Source organism: Microcaecilia unicolor, chromosome 2 (genome assembly GCF_901765095.1).
Source record: "Microcaecilia unicolor chromosome 2, aMicUni1.1, whole genome shotgun sequence".
Lineage (NCBI taxonomy): Eukaryota > Metazoa > Chordata > Amphibia > Gymnophiona > Siphonopidae > Microcaecilia > Microcaecilia unicolor.
Window position 1 is genome coordinate 537,617,679 of NC_044032.1, and position 23,720 is coordinate 537,641,398.

The window sequence follows — 23,720 nt, forward strand, 5'->3', positions numbered from 1 at the left end:
CCCAGTGCTGAGGACATACCCAGACAGTCAGGTTTTCAGGATACACACAATGAATATGCATTAGAAAGATTTGGATATAATGGAGGCTTGTAGTTATGAACTTATCTCATTCTTATTTATTACTTCTACCACATTATGACTAAATTCATGCTTACTCAACTTTCTTTATTCATATATCAAAATTACACTAATTATAAAACCCACACATACATTTATTTAAATAATACAAACAAAATAATCTCTTGTGTTGAGATAATTGCTGTGACTGCTGCAATTATCTATACATCAAAATCTTGTGTGTTGATACAAATTACATCAGTCTACTTATCTTGACTGTTCCTTTATAATGTTAACCTTGCTTTAAACCATCAAACAATCGCTAGCCATTAGTTCTCAACAACAGAAGCAATGAAGGTTTGTTTGAATTAGCTTTTTATCAGGATGAAGACTCGTTCCTCTGTTTCAAGTATGCAAGTGCGAGAAGCGGATTGTATTGTTCCTTCCAACAGTCACCAGTGGCTTGTGTAAAAAGTAACTCTGTTTACATATACAACTCAGCTCCCACTTCTGCTTGTTAGTTTGTATTAGCCATAAAGGCTTATCAAAACCCCCTTCTCTCAAATCCACTGATGATTTTCAACAACATTAAAGGCATCCTAAGTGATTTGCCCAGAATTAACCCTCCAGGGTTTGTCTCCTTTCATGGTCTCAACACTGGCCGTGTTTTGAAGTTCTTCGAAGTTCTTCATCAGGAGACATCACTTGAAATACTTAACAAACAGCTCCCAAAATTGAATGGAACACCTTTTGCGGTTGATTTTGAGTGCATACACACTGTTTACACATACTAATACCATGTAACCTTTCTATAATGATCTCCATCCTCTATCTTTTGCTTTGTAGCAGACAAGATATGCATGAAAATAGCTACACTGGGCCTGATATTGGCACTTATCTGGGTAGGAGCAGCTCCTACCCAGATAAATTCTGCTCACCTGGGCCATCCAGTTATTTTCAGTGGCTTTTTCTGGATAATGCTGCTGAAAGTCTTTACTGCCAAAAAGGAGAAGCAGGACAAACCCTCTATGGAACATCAACGAAAAGCCACAGAGGAGCAGAGGGCGACAAACAGACTGGATTGGGAATGGCTTCTGTAGATCATCAGCCCCTGATATTTTGCAGTTTATGTGCACCTAACATGGTTGACAAAAAGTTTTTAAAGGACTTTATTGATGTTTTAGCCCCATACCAGCGTGATAACAGAGGATTTTAACTTGATATATGATCCTCATCTAGACAAGTCCAAATCTGCTCCCCTAGACAAAAGTTGCTATTCAAAAGGCTTACCGTTGTTATGTAATACCCACGACTTGATTGATGTATGGAGGACCCTCCACCCTAGTGATCGAGACTGCACGCACTTGTCATGCGCCCACTTGATGCAATCTAGAATAGATTATTTGTTAGTGTCTAGTATTTTATTTTCAAAAGTAACATCAGCAGAAATAGGCCCATATGGGATATCTGACTATGCCTTGATTTGGGTACTACTCGATATGAAACAAGTGAGATTGGGAACTGTCCGTGGAGATTCATTCTAGAACTCTATTGGGTTCAGAAATTTTGGGATTTTATTTTTGAAAAATGGGAGGACTTTAAATATAACAGTGACCATATCAACCAAATGATTTTATATTGGGACACAGCAAAAGCCATACTCCGAGGTGAAATAATATCATACAGGGCAAGAGCTCGGAGACTTAGGGCTATGGAAATCCTTTGATTAGAAAAACAATTGAGGAAAGACCAAATAATGTATGTGGAATATCCCACTGAGTCCCAGAAGGCTATTCTATTTGCCTCCCAGACGGCATTAAATGTATTGATTCATCAGAGAGTGGTTAAATCCCAGGCCTATTACAAATATCAGCTGTTCTTATGGTAATAAAACTGTCAAGATGTTAGCCCATTTTCTTAAAAGTAGAGGTGGGGCCTTCTAGAATGCCCCATTTACATGGAGAAGGGGAAAATGATACGTTCTGACTCAGGTATAAATGACCTCTCTAGGAGACCTGTTAAATGGGGAAATGTGTTTAGATAATTTGGCTCTCCCTAGTATCTCTTGTGATGATGCCCCTAGTGATGACACTCTTCAGAGCAAAGATCTTTTCTAAATGCTTCTGTCACAGAGGGAGATCTTATGCTGGCAATACAACAAGTGTGCTTCAGAAGGCGCCTTGCCCAGATGTATATTGGGTTGAATTTTATAAAATTCTTCAGGAGCAGTTTAAACATCTGTTGCTAAACTTGTTTAATTACATGGTTCAAACCAAAACTATGAGTGGGAAATGGATACTGGCATTTCAAAATCAGACCAACTGTCAGAAAACACAATTTTTGGGGGAAAACAATATTACAGTATTTGGAAACTCTACTGGGCTCTAAGATACCATTTTCGGCAGTGGGACTTCTTGTAGATAAGTTTAACCTCTTTGTGTAACAGCTAATCCAGAAAGCCTGTCTCATTGGCAAAAAGGTTATACTGAGTGGATAAGCCCAATAACCCTCCCCCCCACCAAAAAAAAGAATTGTGGAGCTGGTATTACAGGTTTCATACTTTAATGCTCATGGAACAAAATGGGACCTGTACATCTCACAAGTGAAAATTTTTTTTTTTATTTCAGTCTGGGAATCCTATATTCAGTCCCTATCTCCCAAAGCTCAGATTTTGAGTCTGGGATAGGGAAGGTAGCTGCTGCTCCTGCTTCAACAATAGAGGGGTTCAGAGGAATAGTCTGAGCAGATGCATCTGGTATAGAAAGAGTTCCCATGCTTCCCAGGAGTACTGTTTGGAGTGAGGGAATTCAGTAATCAAAATGTAGCCTAGTAGATGATGGCAGATGGCGATCTGCATGGTCCATCCAGTCTGCCCAACAAAATATCGCATCATAATATGCTTGAGTTTAACATATGCACACCTGGTCTTGATCTGTCATTTTCTGGGCACAGACCGTAGAAGTCGGCTTGGCAGTGGTCTTATTTCCCAGCTACAGGAGTTGCCATCAAAACCCCACACCAGACAATCCAGATCTGTCTAGCCATAATAAGGACACAGACCATAAAAGTCTGCCTGCTCTGGCCTTATTTCCCAATTACTGGAGTTGTTGTTTTGAGCTCCACAAAGTTTGCTCTGATGCATTCTCTTTCCATATAGGAACCCTTTGTGTTTATCCCACAAATTTTGAATTCCATTACTGTTTTTGTCTTCATCTTCTGAGGAAGGGCATTCTGGGTATTTACCAACCTTTCTGTGAAAAAGTACTTTCTGACGTTACTCCTGAGTTGACACTCCCCACTCTCCCCCACCCCTCAGGCAGCCTTAATTCATGTCCTCTATTTCTACCACTTTCTTCTCTGGAAAAAGTTCATTTGTAAACCTTTCAAACAGTTAAATGTCTTTATCTTCTCACCCATCCCTCCTTTCCTATGCATTTGCAAGCAGTTTGTAAGATTTTTATCTGTATATTTTAACTATATGTTGTATAATGCATAGTATCTTGTGATATGAATGTATTATGTGTATACCTGTACTCTGCTTTGGACCCACAGAGGAATTAGTGATCAACAAATGTTAGATTAGATTAGGGTATACATATTCTGTTTGTGGTGCAAATTCCATACCATTTCTGTTGTTTTCTCTGAACTGTTTCAAGTCTTTTTAACATTCTTAGAGAAATAGCCTCCAAAACTGAGCACAGCATTCCAAGTGGGGCCTCGCCAATGACAAGGGGCATCAATACCTCCTTTCTTATGCTAGTACACATCTCTCTCTGCAGCCTAGCATCCTTCTGGCCGTGGCCATCACCTTGTCATATTGTCTTGCCATCTTGAGATCCTCAGACACTATCACCCCAAGTTCCCTCTGCTAAAACATGCTTATTAGTCTCTCACCTCCTATCTTACACATCTCCTAGGAGGAGTAGCCTAGTGGTTAGTGCAGTGGACTTTGATCCTTGGGAACTGAGTTTGATTCCCACTGCAACTCCTTGTGACTCTGGGCAAGTCACTTAACCCTCCATTGCCCCTGCTACAAAATAAGTACCTGAATTATATGTAAACCACTTTGAATGTAGTTGCAAAAACCTCAAAAAGGCGGTATATCAAGTCCCATTCCCTTTCCTTTGAATTTCTGCACTCTGAATGCGTAATTCTGCACCCTGAATGCGTAATTCTGCACTTCTTCGCATTCAATTTTAACTACCAGACATTAGACCTTATTAATTTTTGGAGATCTCTTCTTATGTTTTTACTCCCTCCGGGGTGTCCACTCTGTTGGCAATCTTTGTGTCAACTGCAAAAATGCAAACATTTCCTACTGACCTTTCCACAATGTCACTCACAAATATATTAAGTAGAATTAGCCCCAGTACTGATTGAAAGGAAAGTCCTGCCAAAACACCATGTTTCCTCGGATCCTGCAACCCATTGGATTCTAGAAAGCTCACTATCCTTTCCTTCAGCAACGACTCGATTATTTTTCCTACCACCATCGTGAGGCTTATTGGCCTGTAGTTTTGCCCACTTTTTCCCTGTCCCTGCTTTTGTGAACGAAGACCACATCCACTTATCTTCACACAGAACCTCTCCCATCTCCAAAGATATATTAAATAAATCCTTAAGAAGTCCTTCCAGGATTTCTCTGAGCTCCCTCAGTGTTCTGGGATGTATCCCATCTGGCCCTAAAGCTTTGTCCACTTTCATATTTTCAAGTTGTTTGTAAATTGGAATCAAAACAAAATTGTTGGTGCAGAAGTAGGGAAAAAAGGCCAGTTCTAGGTGGACTTCTAAGGTCAGTGTCCCAAATATGACAGGACAGACCTTTACAGTCTGTCTCTAGATTATGGAAAACCAGATTTGGATGGGCTGGAATGGGCTTTGATGACAACTATAGCGATTGGGAAGTAGGACCAGTACTGAGCAGACTTCTACGGTCTGTGACCTGAGAATAGCAGAAACAGATCAAGAACATGTGTGTGCTTGCACCTCCTTTTTCTTTTGGTATTTTTCTCACATTCAAAACATTGTGAAAATACAAAAGTATATATGTTGTTGAAATCCTTTCCCTAATCTTGGTCCCAGAAGCATGCCTACTAAATATGAATAAAAATACACGTGTTGTGCTTACATTCAGATTTTTGGATTGAACATTTCTGTAAGTAAAAAGTTGTTATATCTATGGGAATGTCTGAAGAGGGGTGATTTCATAGAGCATTCCCCATATGTAAAGCATGTTTTACACGTGGGAAAGGTCTTTTATAAAATTGTGCATGGTTATAAATGGAAAGAATATGCCTACTTTTACGTGAACCATGTGTAAGCCATTATTGGTGGCATAGGTTGGAGAGAGCTCGAGTAGAGCTGCAGTATACACATGCATTTTATAAAATATATGCAGAGAATACATGTACACATCAAAACCTGTCTCAAGACAGGCGTAATATTGGACGAGAGAATTTGTGTGCTGCTGGGGTTGGTTTACAGTGATTGCTTTTATGAAAAGGCATAAGATAAGCACCTTTTTTGACATTCCACTGTCAGGTTCTCAGGTTCAGAGCCCGCGGGGCCGGGCTCTGGAGCAAACGTGAGCCCTTGGGCTGCTGACGAGGAGCGACAGCAGCAGGCAAAACCCACCAACCAACGCTGGGCAAGCACACCGGCACCGCCCAGCGAGCCGGAACATACGGACTGGAATCCCCCGGACTGGAGAACACTGGACTGGAACACTGGACTGGAACACCAGACTGGCACACACTGGACTGGAGCACACCGGACTGGAGCACACTGGACTGGTCCATACAGCTTCACCTGCACTTAGCCACTGCCCCCCCCAAGGGTTGAGCCCCTGGGTTCGAGTGGCCGGCAGGACTTACCGGATACCGGATGACACAGGGACCAGGACTAGAACAAGCTGGTAACAGAAGTACTCCTAAACCTAAACTGATCTTAGTGCTCCCAAGCCCTAAACCAGCAGAAGTGTTCCTAACAGCAAACTAACAAAAGGACTTCCTAAGCCATATACTAACAGGAGTGCCCCTAGGCACTGACCTAACACAGGTGCTCTGAGCACCAAGCTACAGAAGCTCTACAACTCTAAACTAACTAGGGTGCTCCCATGCACCAAAAAACCAGAAGAGCTCCTAGCACTAAAAGGAAAGACAGGGGAGCCACCAGGGAAAAAAACAGGGAAGCTAAACACGAAGCCAAAAGTGCTTCCAAAGCACCAAACAAAAACAGCAAAGACTGCAATGCTCCTAATAGCACAAACACCAGAAGTACTTCTAACAGCCAAATCTGCAGTGTTCCTAACAACACCAAACCCAGAAGTACTTCTATCAGCAACAGAGCTTCCAAAGCCCTACACACAGCAATGCTTCCAAAGCACCAAGAGGGAAAAGCAGGGGAACCACAAGGGAAAAGCAGGAAAGCTAAACACACAGTCACAAGTGCACACTGCACTCACACTAACCTGGACCTTTAGCAAAAGCATGCAGGGAAACTAGACACAAAGTCAGAAGTGCACACTGCACCACCCTACCTAAAGCAAACGTTGCAAAAGCCCCGAAGGGAAGAACACCACTTCCTTATCAAGGCCCTCCCAGATGATGTCACACTCCCTAGAGCCAGGCAGACAGCACACTGAATCCCCGAGAGGCCCAACCCACACCAATGCAGCACCGTGAAGCTCTTGAAGCCAGTACACCCAAAGAGAGGTAGAGCTAACTCAGTCCACACACACAGCTGTAGTAAAGTGAAACAATTAGAGTCGTGCTGCTGGAAGCTGCCAGCATAGAGAGAGAGAGCTAGCTCAGAAAGGACAGACAAAAGAAACAGAAGCCAGCTAAGAAGCTGACCCCTAGGAAAAAGGTAAGTTTGAGAGGGGTTCTGACCACGATCATAACATACACATAGAGACCCTGCTCCATTAACATGACACTGATTACTGTTGTCTTTCTCTTCTCACACTCTCATTATGTTCCAGTATGGCATTGTAGGACCTGAGGCAGCATGGTTTCACTAGAGGCAGATCTTGTCAGACAAATCTGATTAATTTCTTTGACTGGGTGACCAGAGAGTTGAATTGAGGGAAGGCACGAGATGTGGTATATTTAGATTATAGCAAAGCCTTTGACATGATTCTGCATAGACTAATAAATAAACTGAGTGTCCTCGGTATCGACCCTAAACTGACTGACTGGGTTAGGAACTGGTTGAGTGGAAAGGTGACAGAGTAGTGGTAAATGGAGCTAATTCTGAGGAAAGGGATGTTATGATTACCAGTAGTGTGCCATAAGGTTTGGTTCTTGAGCTGGTTCTTTTTAACATTTTTCTAAGTGATATTGCTGAAGGGCTGTCTGGTAAAGTTTTCCTCTTTGCAGATGATACCAAAATCTGCAGTAGGGTAGACATCCTTGATGGTGTGGATAACTTGAGGGAAGGACCTAGTAAAGCTTGAAGAATGGTCTGCAAATTTGGCAGCTAAGATTTAATACTAAAAAATGCATGGTCATGCATTTGAGTTGCAAAAACCCGAGGGAACGGTACCGTTTAGGGGCTAAATAACTTTTGTGCACGTAAGAGGAGCGGGACATGTATGTGATGATCTTAAGTTGGCTAAACTGATGGAAAAGGGCAGACTAATTAGGCCATATGGTCTTTTATTTGCCTTCATTTTTCTGTTTCTATGGTTACAAAATTGTTGGGTGCTACTATGTTATCTCTGTGTGATTGTTTTTATTCTGTTATATGCAGTTAACATGTGCTGTGCCACTGTCACAGAGGGGCCTTTTTAGTAAGCCGCAGTAGACTCTGGCATGTGCCTAGCACGTGGCGTCCTGTGGTAGTGTGCCTATCAGCATGCTCTAATCCCATGCTGAAAAATATTTTGGGGTTTTTAGCACAGGAGGCGCAACTATGGGCGGAATAATAGGCATGCCCTGCACTAATAGGGTAGCATGGGCACATTGCCACATGTTGCTCAATTACCACAGGGTTAACGCGGGGGCCCTTCTGACCTACAAAATAGTTGTTGGTAAGGGCTCCTGAGTTAATGGACACGTGCTAATTGGGAAATTTGCATGTAGCCCAGGCCTGTCCATCCTTTTTCTGTTGGGGGCCACCTTTTATATTTTGTAACATTTGAAGGGCCAAAACACGCACCATCATATTTTGCTGCATGTTTCATTAAATAGTGGCAAAATACAATGGTGCATTGTCCCCTCCCCAGCCTTCACCCAGTCACTCTTGCTTTCTCTCATGTACCCCCCCCCCCCCCAGCCTTCACCCAGTCTCTTTCTCCTCACCTGACTTCAACTGCAGAAGAAACGGGGGGATTCCTGCTTCCCCACAGCAACACGGCTCTCTGCAAGCTTCAGCCGTGCGGTACTGGAAGTTGGGTTGGCCTCGCAGTTTCAAATCTGAATTTCTGCTACCGTGTGGCTCAGACTTAAAGAGCCGAGTTGTGGTGGGGAAGCAGGAATCCTGCTGTAAGCATGGCAAGGATTGCCAAGCTTCCGTACGCCAGATTCTGGCCCTTGGGCCATAGGTTGGACAAGCCTGGTGTAGCCATTTAAAAAAAAAAAAATATGGAAATGTGGCTGTTTTACCACTTCACTAAAAGTGGCCACAGCGCATGGGAAACCCATACACTGACAATAGCACTGGCCATTATTTAGCACAGCTTAGTAAAATGGCTCTTTAGTGTTTTGAAATACCTGATAGTAAGAATATATTTAAAAATCACAATAATATTTGAACCCCTAACAGGAAGGTAGATGTAACCTGTTCATTATAATAAGGATCTCTTGTTTTATTTTAAAGGCGGTTTATTGAACTATAATTCCAACATTATATCAGTACAGTAATGGCTGTACATATTACTGGAACTCAACATTTCAATTCAGTTCTCTTGGTTTTGTTTTCTTCTAGTACCTCCCACAGCAACCAGACACTATTGTCTAGCCTTACTATGGAGCCTTGTACGCCAGATGAATCTTTCCAGGCCCTCAACCATGCAGAGCAGACCCTGAAAAAGATGGAAAATTACCTAAGGCACAAACAGCTGTGTGATGTGGTATTGCTTGCTGGTGATCGCAGAATTCCAGCACACAGGTAAATAGATTAAAAAACGCTTTTGTTGGAGGCCTGGTTAAAACTGTCATGGGTGGTGCACATCTTCTGCACAGAGAAAATATACATGCTAAAAGAAAGTAAATTCACCAAACTGACTGAGCAGTTTATCAGTTTTGAGGTTTCTTATGATTATTTTTATTAATATATAACAAAAAAAAAAAAAAGAAAGAAAGAGGAGGGAGAGCCTATCAGTGATGATATAGCAACCACTACCAATAAAGGTGAAATGGTATAATGTAAATGTGAAAGAATATTTACAATGGGAGAAAAAAAGGCCTCAGAATTTTAAACTCTGCAGGTAACTTTGTGAACATCACTGCCACACTAGTCCAGATTTTGTGCCTGCGTTTAAACGGACTATCCTTTCATAAAGAACCAAATGCTTTTTCTGCTCTATTAAAAATGCTGCCTCTCAATTCTTGCATTCAGCCCTCCCATTTCCTCCAACCACAGTGTAAAAATCCATTCTTGCTTACATTTCAATAATGTCTTTTCTGTTCCCACTATGTTCAAGTTCTGGTACATGATCAATCACACAAAATTTCAAATCAGCAAACTCGTGGTCTTGATCCATACAATGTTGAACAGTCAGTTCCAGCAAAACAGTAAAAGTAGAGGCTGACAAATGCGCAAACCAATAGGGAGATAATCTCAAAAAACAGTTTATTCAGAATATTCATATCAATATCAAGGACCCGACACGGTCCGTGTTTCGGCGCCAAAGCGCCTGCCTCAGGGGTCACAATCAACTTTCTCTGAGGAGAAGCTGATAGGCCTATCAGCTTCTCCTCAGAGAAAGTTGATTGTGACCCCTGAGGCAGGCGCTTTGGCACCGAAACACGGACAGTGTCGGGTCCTTGATATTGATATGAATATTCTGAATAAACTGTTTTTTGAGATTATCTCCCTATTGGTTTGCGCATTTGTCAGCCTCTACTTTTGCTGTTTTGCTTTGACTTTCCGTGGAGGCTCCTCCTGTCTTCTTGGATTTGAACAGTCAGTTCCTCCACGCATTTCTGATTGGCGTGGTGTCTGCCCAATATAAATTTTTGGGCAATGGCAGATAAGCGCATAAATGACACGGTCAGTAGAAGAAAGAGTCTCATACTGTAATATGAAACATTCCTGAGTTACTGGATGCACAAAAAAAAACAAACCCTTTCCAGTTCAATGGTTACTTCACACGTTTTACAATTATTACATTTCTTTTACTTATCTCTCGGATTAAATGTATACTTTTAAATTCCCACCAAATGAAATGAAACATCTACAAGGGACTGAACTCTTGGCTTAATAACCAGGTATTCATACCATCTAGCATGGGTAGCTCATGAAAAATAGGAGATACATAAATCTTGTGCTTTAAGAAAAGCTCATCCATATACCCAAAGAACATGTGTAAAACTGTGTTTTGGTCAAGTTTTAAGACAAGAGATACCACTAATGTCCTTTTTAGTTTTTACTTCCAAAGAGTCTTCTTGAAATCCAGTCACATTCAAAGTCCCAGAGGGAGTTCCTTTTTTTAAACAAAAGAAAGTGTGGTTTCTGGATCTTGTAAGAGTTTCTCAGTGGCTTCGCGACAGGCAATTTCAGTAGGGGCAGATAGCAAAAGATCATCAACATACTGGAGAATTTTTTCAGAGGAGGGCAAAGTAGTGCGAAATTGAGCAAGGTCAGCTGTAAGACTGCGGGAGAATACAATAGGGCTATCCAGAAAGCCCCGGGGAAGGCGGGTCCACTGATAGGACTGACCTTCATGACAGAAGGCAGTAAGGGGGCGACAGGCAGGGTGCAAAGCAACAGAAAAAAGGCATTAGAGAGATCAAGGACAGACAAATAGCCAGATAATTTGGTTCTTTGAAGCAAAGTAACAGGATTTTCAACACAAGGATACAGAGACTGGACTCTATCATTAAGGGCGCGGAGGTCATGGACACATCTCAGATTTGTTGTAAGGAGGTCACCATCAGCAGTGCATGCTGTCTTTTGTCTAGCTTCAGCTGTATGAGCATTTACAAATGGGTCAGTATTCTGTCTGTGGCAGTGAATGTCTTTTAAACGCTGACTACCACCGGCTAAGATAGATATTCAGTGCTGGGCCATGTCCAGGCATCAGCATTGAGTATATGGGGGTCAGCGGTGATACCCAGAAATTATGCAGATAAAGCTGATATCCAGTGTTATGCCTGCGTAGCTAAATGGGCAAAGTTAGGACTGTTTTTTAAGTGCTCCTACTTGCCCAGTGCAGTCACCAGCACTCAATATTGCCTGTGCTCACATAACTTCTGCTACCCTCCTGGACTGCCCCAGCTCTGACCAAACAGTGCTGTGGTGGTCAGAGAGGATATTCAGTGGCACTGCCTGGTTAAGTGCCGTTGACTCTTCCCTCCTGAGGTGATCAGTATGATTTAATTTCGAGACGCTTCTCCTGCCCAGTTAAATCTTTTTGAATATCAGACCAAAAATGCTTTTCTACCATTGTGATTTAGGTACAAGAGTTGAGGTTACACATGCTCCCTACTTTTATGACTGGCTGGTTAGGAGCACCTCACAGTCAGAGCAAACACATCTTATGTACAACATCTGGGTGCCAGAGTTCATCCTCAGTTACTTGTGACTAGAGATTATAAGAACATACTGGGTCAGACCAATGGTCCTTCTAGCTCAGTATCCTGTTTTCCAAACAGTGGCCAAGCGAGGTCACAAGTACCTGGCAGAAACCCAAAACACGGCAACACTCCATACTACAAATCCCAGGGCAAGTATTGCTTCCCATGTCTGTCTCAATCACAGACTATGGACTTTTCCCTCCAGGAATTTGTCCAAACCTTTTTAAAACCCAAATACACTAACCACTGTTACCACATCCTCTGGCAGAGAGTTCCAGAGTTTAACTATTTGTTGAGTGAAAACATATTTCCTCCAATTTGTTTTAAAAGTATTTCCATGCAACTTCCTTGAGTGTCCCCTAGTCTTTGTACTTTTGGAACAAGTAAAAAATTGATTTACTTCTACTCGTTCTACACCACTCAGGATTTTGTAGACCTCAATCATATCTCCCCTCATCTGTCTCTTTTCCAAGCTGAATAGCCCTAACCTCTTTAGCCTTTCCTGATACGAGAGGAGTTCCATCCCCTTTTATCATTTTGGTCACTCTTCTTTTAACCTTTTCTAATTCCACTATATCTAATTACTAACATGGCTGATAATCTTCCTTGTCAACAAAGAAAACTATATAGCATATAGCCAGTAGTGTTCCTAGGGGGGCTGACACCCGGGGCGGATCGCCAATGTGCAGCGCCCCCCCCCCCCGGCGAAAAAAACCCCGATCCCCCGGCGAAAGAACCCCCCCCCCCCGGGTGCACACCGCTGGGGGGGGGGGGGGGGGGTGCCGCGCGCCTGCTGGCTCTTCATTTTCATGCTCCCTCTGCCCCGGAACAGGAAGTAACCTGTTCCGGGGCAAAGGGAGCATGAAAACGAAGAGCCGACAGGCACGCGGCACCCCTCCAGCGGCGTGCACCCGGGGCGGACCGCCCCCACCGCCCCCCCCTTGGTACGCCACTGCATATAGCATAAGCATTTTCATTAAAGAACAGGATAATCAGCCATGTATGGTCATCCTACCTCCTTCCTTCCATTTTCAGATTTGGGCTGTTTACATAGACTGTGGAGATGTGGTGCTGGTGATAGCAGCACAGGAACAATCATGCAAGCTCAGGAAAACCTTCAGGGCTTTTCTGGGTTCTGAGAACAAGTTTTCTCCTCAGCACCATCATTTGACATTGCCTAATTGCATGGCTGATATTTCTGCTATCTATGGAGACACCTGATAAATTATTTTCTGTACGTGTCTAGCGATGAATTTTTTTTTTGCAGAATGACAGTGTGCACTGGAAGGATACATAGTATTTCAGAAGTATCAGCAAAAGTATCATTAATTCATTTCTTCATTGTTCAAAACTGGAGCATGAAACAATATGTCAGACTTGAAATGCTTTTCACAGTCAGGTGCACCTTCAAAGGGCAAGGCTTAACAAACAGCTCAGCTGTGGTGATTGATTTCCATTTTCCCTTTTCCTTCTCAATTCATTTCCAGGTTGGTGCTCTCCTCTGCATCAGACTACTTTGCTGCCATGTTTACTAATGATGTGAAGGAGGCAAGACAGGATGAAATCAAGATGGAAGGTGTGGATCCAAATGCTCTCTGGTCATTAGTTCAGTATGCATATACAGGTAAAAAAATGCATCTTTTAAAAATCTCTATAAAACAGGACAAGGATTTTGGCAACTGTGTTTTGTTATTGGTCCAATAAACGCTGCTAAATTTTTGGAGATAGAAATTCAGGAAAATATATCTTTCTCCGAGGACAAGCAGGCTGCTTGTTCTCACATGTGGTTCAGCGTCCACGGCGGCCCCAGGAACGGAGATTTTCCAGCAAAATCTTCAAAAACCTTGCGACAGCCAGTAGAGCATGGGACGGATGTACCGCGCATACGCGACCATCTTCCCACCCGCGCGCGTCCGTTCCCGCCTCAGTATTTTCTTTTCCGCGGTGGTGAGTGGCTGCGTGTTGGTCTCTCTCCCTCAGTTCCCAGGAAAAACTTAGGCGCCTTTCGCGTGTTCTTTATCACTTTCTTTTTGTTTCACGTCGCATTTTTTTGTTTTTTTCTTTTTCTAGCTTAAAAAAACAAAAAAGGAAACCCTCTTCTTTCCTAGTTTTTGTCCCTTGGTAAGTTTCCTTTCGTTTCCGTTGCGGCCTTTTTGGGCCGCACGTCCACGGTCCTCCTTTTTTTGCCCTTAGTTGGCACAATCTGTGTGATGTGGTATTGCTTGCTGGTGATCGCAGAATCACCGTTTGATTTCGCTGCCGTGATTTTTCCGCTGATGTCATCGAAGCCTCCCAGCGGCTTCAAGAAGTGTGCTCGGTGCCAGCGGTCGATCTCAGGCACTGACCCGCACTCCTGGTGCATCCAGTGCCTTGGGCCCGACCATCGCCCAGACGCAAGCTATGTCTGAGCTTGAAGAAGCGGACACAGACGTCGAGAAGAGCTCTTCGGGACTGTCTTTTCGGAGCTCTGACTGATTCCTCGACGTTGACATCAGCACCAGGGATGGCATCGACATCGGGAGCGCAGGTAATGGCTGTCCTCGAGGAGTACCGGTGATGTGCTTCAAGCGAAGGCGAAGAAGCATTGGCACCGATTTCCTTCGAGACACGGTACTGGGAGCTCTGGGGCGTCGAAGGATTCGGCACCCGGAAAGCGCTGACGCCGGGAGGAGCGCTCACCCTCCATGCAAGAGCTGTCGGTGCGTCGTTCTTCGGACAGCCCGGTACCGCCTCCCAGGCCTTCACAGATTCTGACTTCGACTCTGGTACTGGCCCCACAGCCTTCCTCGACAGCGACTCTGGAGGAGAGCATTCGAGCCATTCTTCCAGGTCTTTTGGAAGGGCTGCTGCATCAGTCTGTTCCGGTACCGGGGGTGCATTCCTCCTGGGATGAAGGGGAAGACCCCAGATATTTCTCTTCCGAGGAGTCTGATCCTTCTGATCCTACTACTTCACCTTAGAGGAAGCTTTCTCCGCCGGAGAGTCTCTACTTCTCGTCATTTGTCCGGGAAATGTCTGTGGGCATTCCCCTCCTTGTGGTAACTGAGGATGAGTCCAGGGCTGAGATGCTCGAGGTCCTTGACTATCCTTCGCCACCTAAGGAGTCATCCACTGCCCCTCTGCATAATGTCCTTAAGGAGATGTTGCTGAGGAACTGGATGAAATCGTTATCCAATCCCACCATCCCCAAGAAAGCGGAGTCCCAATATCGGATCCATGGAGAACCTGAGTTGATGAGGTTGCAGTTACCTCACAACTCTGCGGTTGTGGATTCTGCTCTCAAGAGAGCCAGAAGTACTAGAGATTTTGCCTCGGCGCCCCCAGGGCGAGAAGCTAGGACTTTAGACTCTTTTGGGAGGAAGGCCTACCAGTCCTCTATGCTCGTGTCCAAAATTCAGTTCTGCCAGCTCTACACGAGCATTCACATGCGGAACAATGTTAAGCATCTGGCGGACTTGGTGGATAAGCTCCCTCCGGAGCATGCCAGGCCTTTTCAGGAGGTGGTCAGGCAGCTGAAGGCATGTCGTAAATTCCTGTCCAGGGGTGCTTATGACTCTTTGGATGTTGCATCCAGCTCCACTGCTCAAGGTACAGTGATGCGCAGACTCTCATGGCTGCATGCCTCTGACCTGGACAATTGGACCCAGCAGCGACTTCCGGATGTTCCTTGCCAGGGGGATAATATTTTTGGCGAGAAGGTCGAGCAGGTGGTAGAGCAGTTCCACCAGCAGGAAACCGCCCTCGACAAACTCTCCCGCCAGACGCCTTCAGCATCTACCTCAACAGGTAGACGTTTTTTCAGGGGAAGGAGGAATGCTCCCTATGCTTACAATAAGCGTAGGTACAATCCATCTTCCCGACAGCCTTCTCAGGCTCAACCCCAGCGCGCTAATTTGCATCAACAGCGTGCGCCCAGACAGGCCCCTGCAGCTCCCCAGCAAAAGCAAGGGACAGGCTTTTGACTGGCTCCAGTTGAGCATAGCTGCCATAAAGATACCTGTGCCGGACGATCTGCCGGTCGGAGGGAGGTTAAAATTTATTCACCAAAGGTGGCCTCTCATAACCTCCGACCGGTGGGTTCTTCAAATAGTCCGGTTAGGGTACTCCCTCAATTTGATCTCCAGACCTCCCAATTGTCCACCGGGAGCTCAGTCCTTCAGCTTCCAGCACAGGCAGGTACTTGCAGAGGAACTCTCCGCCCTTCTCAGCGTCAATGCGGTCGAGCCCATACCACCAGGGCAAGAAGGGCTGGGATTCTATTCCAGGTACCTCCTTGTGCAAAAGAAAACAGGGGGGATGCATCCCATCCTAGACCTAAGGGCCCTGAACAAATATCTTGGTCCAAGAAAAGTTCAGGATGGTTTCCCTGGGCACCCTTCTTCCCATGATTCAGAAAAACGATTGGCTATGCTCTCTGGACTTAAAGGATGCTCATACACACAACCCGATACTTCCAGCTCGCAGGCAGTATCTTCGATTCCATCTAGGAACACAGCACTTTCAGTATTGTGTGCTACCCTTTGGTCTCGTGTCTGTGCCCAGGGTCTTTACAAAATGCCTGGCAGTTGTTGCAGCGTTGCTACGCAGACTGGGAGTGCATGTGTTCCCTTATGTCGACAATTGGCTGGTGAAGAACACCTCAGAGGCAGGAGCTCTACAGTCCATGCAGATGACTCTCCAACTCCTGGAGCTACTCGAGTTTGTTATAAATTACCCAAAGTCCCATCTCCTTCCAATTCAACATCTAGAATTCATAGGAGCTCTGCTGGAATCTCAGACAGCTCGGGCCTATCGTCCCGAGGTGAGGGCGGACAATCTTCTGTCCCTGGTTTCCTGGGCCAGAGCGTCTTAGCAGATTACAGCTGGGCAGATGTTGAGATTGTTAGGCCATATGGCCTCCATAGTTCATGTGACGCCCATGGCACGCCTTCACATGAGATCTGCTCAATGGACCCTAGCTTCCCAGTGTTATCAATCTGTGGGGAATCTAGAGGATGTGATCCAACTGTCCACCGACTTTCACAATTCTCTTCAGTGGTGGACAGTCTGATCCAATTTGACCTTGGGACGTCCCTTCCAAATTCCTCAGCCTCAAAAAGTGCTGACCACGGATGCATCTCTCCTGGGGTGGGAGACTCATGTAGATGGGCTCCACACTCCAGGAATCAGGTCTTCAGATCAATCTCCTGGAGTTACGAGCGATCTGGAGCGCTCTAAAGGCTTTCAGAGATCGGCTGTCCAATCAAATTATTCAAATTCAGACAGACAACCAGGTTGCCATGTACTACATCAACAAGCAGGGGGGCACTGGATCTCACCCACTGTGTTGGGAAGCTGTCCAGATGTGGCTTTGGGCTCACCGTCACGGCATGTTTCTCCAGGCCACGTATCTGGCAGGCGTAAACAACAGTCTGGCCGACAGATTGCGCAGGATAATGCAACCTCACGAGTGGTCGCTCAACTCGGGCGGGGTATGCAAGATCTTCCGGGAGTGGGGCACCCCCTTGGTGGATCTTTTTGCCACTCAGATCAATCACAAGGTCCCTCAGTTCTGTTCCAGACTTCAGGCCCACGACAGGCTAGCGTCAGATGCCTTTCTCCTTCATTGGGGGAAGGGCCTTCTGTATGCATATCCTCCCATACCTCTGGTGGGGAAGACTTTGCTGAAACTGCAGCAAGACCGTGGAACCATGATTCTGATTGCGCCCTTTTGGCCGGGTCAGATTTGGTGCCCTCTTCTTCTGGAGTTGTCCTCCGAAGAACTGTGGAGATTGGAGTGTTTTCCAACCCTCATCACTCAGAACGAAGGGGCGCTTCTGCATCCCAACCTCCAGTCTCTGGCTGTCATGGCCTGGATGTTGAGAGCATAGACTTCGCCTCCTTAGGTCTTTAAGAGGGTGTCTCCCGAGTCTTGCTTGCTTCGAAGAGGTGTTACTCTTTTAAATGGAGGAGGTTTGCAGTCTGGTGTGACAGCAAGGCCCTAGATCCTCACACTTGTCCTACACAGACCCTGTTTGAATACCTTCTACACTTGTCAGAATCTGGTCTCAAGACTAACTCTGTAAGCGTTAATCTTAGTGCAATTAGTGCTTTCCATTATCGTGTAGATGGTAAGCCTATCTCTGGACAGCCTTTAGTTGTCCGCTTCATGAGAGGTTTGCTATTATCAAAGCCCCCTGCCAAACCTCCACCAGTGTCATGGGATCTCAACGTCCTCACCCAGCTGATGAAACCTCCTTTTGAGCCACTGGATTCTTGCCATCTGAAGTACTTGACCTGGAAGGTCATTTTCTTGGTGGCTGTTACTTCAGCTCATAGAGTCAGTGAGCTTCAAGCCTTGGTAGCCCATGCTTCTTATACTAAATTTCATCATAACAGAGTAGTCCTCCGTACGCACCCTAAGTTCTTGCCGAAAGTGGTGTCGGAGTTCCGTCTGAACTAGTCAATTTTCTTGCCAACATTTTTTCCCCGGCCTCATACCTGCCCTGCTTAACGTCAGTTGCATACATTGGACTGCAAGAGAGCATAGGCCTTCTATGTGGAGCGGACAAGCCCCTTCAGACAGTCTGCCCAAATGTTTGTTTCTTTTGATCCCAACAGAAGGGGAGTTGCTGTCGGGGAAACGCACCATTTCTAATTGGCTAGCTGATTGCATTTCCTTCATTTACGCCAAGGCTGGGCTGATTCTTGAGGGTCATGTCACAGCTCATAGTCAGCCACTATTGAAGAGATTTGCAAGGCTGCGACGTGGTCATCTGTCCACACATTCACCTCACCTCTCATTACTGCCTTCAGCAGGATTCCCGAAGCGACAGTCGGTTCGGGCAGTCGGTGCAGCAGACTCTGTTCGGGGTCTAGAATCCAACTCCACCCCCCTAGACCCATTTTAATTCTGTTCCAGGCTGCACTCTGTTAGCTGTTTCGTAGGTCAATCTTTGTTATGTCCTCGCCGTTGCAAGGCCCAATTGACCTTCTTTTTTTGTTTTGAGTGAGCCTGGGGGCTAGGGATACCCCACATGTGAGAACAAGCAACCTGCTTGTCCTCGGAGAAAGCGAAGATACTTACCTGTAGCAGGTATTCTCTGAGGACAACAGTCTGATTGTTCTCACAAATCCACCCTCCTCCCCTTTGGAGTTGTTGTGTTATGCTTTATTTGCTTTTCATTTAACTGAGGCGGGAACGGACGTGCGCGGGTGGGAAGATGGCCGTGCATGCGCGGTGCGCCCGTCCCACGCTCTACTGGCTGTTGCAAGGTTTTTGAAGATTTTTTGCTTGAAAAATCCCCCTTCCTGGGGCCGCCGTGGATGCCGACCCACATGTGAGAACAATCAGCCTGCTGTCCTCGGAGAATACCTGCTACAGGTAAGTATCTTCGCTTTTTCCCAAGTTCTGTGTATTTTTTGTAACATATACAGTGCAATCCGCTTAAGTGCAATGGTCTGGGACCAAAGAAATACATGCAGTTAACCGGAGCGTGCACTTAACCGTTGTGACCCAAAGAAGCTTGACATCTGATTAACATATGTACAGTACTGTTTATTATTATACAGTATACAGTCTCTTACTTGAAGTAATCAGTTATAGTCCTCTGTACACTATTGGGTCTGTGAGTTCCATAGACTACGTCTGCCAGACGGTAAAAACTGTCATAGCACTGACATCCAGTAGCCTCAGATAGGGCCCACACGGTGTTGAGACTCTCCAAAGCTTTTGCAAAAGTGACAGGAGGAGGTTGTTGAATTTCGTCAGCATGTACCTTGCTGCTTATTTCATCCTTTGTTTCATCATCAGCCGTTATTGCCTGTGTGTAGGCGCATATCTCGACATCAGTGCTGTTGTCAACTGTTTGTAGATCGTAATCAACAGCTGTATAGCGATGAAACTCCTCTTCAGTAACACCGGCTGGGATGTCAATAACCTGCTCATCTGACGTGTTTGCAACAGCTGCATCTGTTTCGTCCCTCTCCACATCCTTAACAAAGCTTGCCTGCTTGTAGCAGTTCACAATGGTTGCCTGTGTAACATGATTCCAGGCTTCTTTCTGCATATGTAGGGAATCCAACAGTGATAGATTACGAGCCAGTTCAACAGCATGTTTATCCTTACCAGTCTGGCCATCCATAACGCTCATCAGACGACGTAGCACAAGAGCTCGATAATGTTGTTTGAAATTGGCTATTATGCCCTGATCCAAAGGTTGGATCAGAGAGGTAGTGTTTGGTGGCAGGAAGACCACCTTGACGTTAGACAGCCTGACATCATCCCTGTGTGCAGCACAAAGCAACAAAATCTGACACTTTTGTGCCCGCATTCTAGTGTCTAACTTCTTTAGCCACTGCTTCCAAATTTCCCCAGTCATCCATGAATTTGCATTAGCCTCGTATGACACAGGAAGTCGCTTAACTTTCTTGAAGCAACGGGGCTGTTTGCTCTTTCCAATGACAAGGGGTTCCAACTTCTCACTCCCATCCATATTGCAGCAAAGGAGGATCGTAAGTCGGTCCTTTGATGTTTTACCTCCAGTAGTTTCGGCATGTGTGAATGCAAGTGTTCCATCAGGAATCGCTTGCCAGTAGAGACCGTTTTCGTCAGCATTGAAAATGTCATGAGTGCAAACTCGTTCAAGATGGTAGGAAGAACTGAAACAACCCAATTTTCAGCACCAAAGTCATCAGCGTCTTGTTTCTCACCATGCTGTTTGTTGAATTTTATGTTGTTCCTCTCCTTCCATCTTTCCAACCATCCAACAGTGGCTTTGAATTCAGTTAGTCCAAGACTTTCAGCTAGCTGGTTAGCTTTCTCCATAAGCAGTGGATTACTGACAGGAAACTGTGTGCTCCTGACTCGAGAAAACCACCGAAGAAGAGCATCTTCTACCTCCTCAGCTTTTCCCGCCCTTTTACGTTTCCTGTGTGGATTTGTATTGTTTTGCCAGTCTTCCAGACGCTGATCTTTCTGCTTCAAGACACGTGAAATTTGACAGGGATTGACACCATATTCTTTAGCAGTAGATGCTTGACTTTGTTTGTTTTCTAATTTTTTAAGATCTTCTATTCGTTCAGCCAGTGTTAGTCTTACAGTTCTGCCGCGACAATGATGACGACTCCAGTGTACACTTAACATTTTTTCGCTTATTCTTCCTGTGACAAAGGGGCGGTAAATTTGAAATCTTGTTGGTTGTCACGCGCCAGTTGGCTTCCATATTCCGTGCGCGCGCTTATGCGGAGTCTTTCCTGCAGAGAAGTGGTCTTAAACCATGCATATAAGCAAATCTTGGACTTATTAGTGGTGCGCTAAACCGAAGTTTGTCTCCATAGAAATTGATGGCGCCAAAAACGGGACCGAAGTACGGCATGCAGTTAAACAGAGCGTGCACTTATCTGACGTGCACTTAAATGGAGTGCACTGTAATTGTTTTCTTTGCAAGCTTTCTTTAAATTTGTCAGAATTAAATGTTTAAAACACAGTTTCTTTTTTAATTTGGTCAGAAAAACATATTTAAAAGCAACACAGTTGATTCTTTAATTTGGTTAGAAAAATGTTTAAATCAATACAATTTGTTCCTCTGTCTGTCTTACAAATAAATAAAACCTTATTTTTCAGGTCGCCTGGAATTAAAAGAAGATAATATTGAGTGCCTGCTTTCTACTGCATGCCTCCTGCAGCTGTCACAGGTTGTGGAAGCATGTTGTAAGTTCTTGATGAAACAACTTCACCCTTCCAACTGCCTTGGAATTCGCTCATTTGCTGACGCACAAGGTTGCACGGATTTGCACAAAGTGGCTCACAATTATACCATGGTATGACTTTATTTTTAAAACCTTTTTGCTGTGCTGATTTTCTCCAGGCAGATTCACAGACTGAAAATTGCCACTCACTGGGTAGTTGGTAACTCCGCCTCCTGACTGCCCTGGAACTATCTGGAAAGTGTTGAGGTGGGCTGTCTAGATCAGAGGTTCTCATCCCAGTCCTTGGGACACACCAAACCAGCCAGGTTTTCAAAATACCCACAATGGATATTCATGAGAGAGATTTGCATACAATAAGAATAGCCATACTGGGTCAGACCAATGGAGACAGTGTATGCAAATGTATCTCATGCATACTTATTAGGGATATGTAGAAAACCTGACTGACAGAATTTGTCTTGAGGACTGGGTTGAGAATCCCTCTAGAATTTTAGAGGCATTAACCGATAATGTCATTGAAACTCTTAAGAGAAGGAATCTGCTGGGTTTTTTTCCTTTTTAATTTCCAAATCATTTGCAGTATAGATTTTAGCATCTTTCCATGAAAGATGTTTCCAGATAGAAACTGTAGCTCTTACAGTACTAAGCTTCAGTGACAAGTCAGCAAGCCACTCACAGAAGGAAAGTTGCTTACGAGGAAAGAAAAAAATAATTTGTAAGCAGCACTAAGTTGCTTTTTGGTGTAAGGGAGTTAGTTTATTAAATACATTCAGCATGCACTGGAACATACATTATTGCAGCATATTGGTGCTCTATTTACCAGGGGGATAATTTTTTTAATTGACTGCTTCTTGGGTGCAAAATCAGTGATAACTTAGTATCCACAAACCTTGTACCTAATTTTCAAAGGGAAAAGATACGTGGCTTTTCCTTTAAAAATTGCCAGAGGGTATAAAGTATTCGAAGACTTAGCACCTGCTTTCTTGTGTTGGTAAAATTTTCTACATCTACATCTACAGAATAATTTAATATATGTAGATCTGAAGGTACAATCCACACATGTTATTTTCCAATTCTATTCAAATCATGCTTCCAGGAACACCTCTTGGGTACAAATAAAGTTTGTTTTGGGAGCATCTTACCCTGGTGTTTGGATTGATCTCTTGAAGTTCCTTTTCCACTGTATACTTCATATGTATACCTGATCTTGATTTGTCCTTGCCATTTTCAGGTCATAGACTGTAGAAGTCTGCCCGGCACTGTCCTTGTTCTAAAATTTCTGAAGTTATCATCGAAGCCTCTTAAAAGTTCCACTCCAGCCCTTCCAAATCTATTCTGCCGCAATCAAGGCACAGACCATAGTTTCTTATTAATGAAATTTAAGTTAGTGTGATTTTGAAAATGCTTTTTAGAGCTAATTAGATTCCCTGCAAAACCTTTTTTTGTGTGTTATTTAGATCAAGCAGATATGTGAAATTGAATTTCAGTAATAATGAATCATAACACAGAGCATCATTTCGTTTCAAGGACCTGTTGTTATGGGAACCACAAGGAAATATACAGCCAGTGACATTTTAATTAAAATAAACCTTGATGTAATTGTATTTGTTAAATTAAAAGATATGTGGAGGACAATTTTCAAAGACATTTTGCTAGGTAAATTGGTTGTCTGAATGCTAATCTTCATCAATATGACTAAAATATATACATGAAATTCCATATTGCACCTACTTTTGGCCAGAATGCGTTTGGATTTGGATTTTAGATTTAATTGCTTGTCTTTTCCAAATCCTTCTGAAGACGAGTTACAAGTTGGTGCAGAAATGATTTCCCTGTCTGTCTCAGGCCTAGCTTTACTAAAGTGCACTCTTATGTTAGCGTGTACTATAGCAGTTAATGCATGTTATTAGTAAATAGGTCTCTTGCATAAAATAGGACCTTCGGTAAATAAGATGTGTTAGCACATTTTAGTAAATCTAGCTCCTGAGACACTGGAGGGTGACATGATTTGCCCAAGATCACAAGCAGCATGAACAGCAGAAGCAGGATTTGAATCCTGGTTTCGCTGGTTTTAAGCCCGCTGCTCTAACCACAGCTACTCCTTTTTGGGTGAGGTTAGAAGATAATGCATACAGATTGTATTTTGAATTTTTTATAAGTTATCTTCAGTTGAAATGGGGTGTAAAAGTCTGCAGGTACTTTGTTCCCCTGCCAGTTTTCAAAGGGAAAGCA

General features: G+C 44.2%; 1 protein-coding gene across 3 annotated transcripts in view; it reads left to right on the forward strand.

Annotated features, from left to right (window-relative positions):
* KLHL5 (kelch like family member 5) overlaps window positions 1–23,720 on the forward strand; it is a 141,323-nt gene that overhangs the window by 49,003 nt on the left and 68,600 nt on the right. For all 3 annotated transcript variants that reach the window (XM_030191298.1, XM_030191299.1, XM_030191300.1), the window contains 3 exons: window positions 8,986–9,168; window positions 13,286–13,422; window positions 21,403–21,599. In XM_030191298.1, coding sequence (XP_030047158.1) covers window positions 9,026–9,168; window positions 13,286–13,422; window positions 21,403–21,599 — 477 coding nt within the window. In that variant the 5' untranslated portion in view covers window positions 8,986–9,025. The remainder of the gene's footprint in view (window positions 1–8,985; window positions 9,169–13,285; window positions 13,423–21,402; window positions 21,600–23,720) is intronic.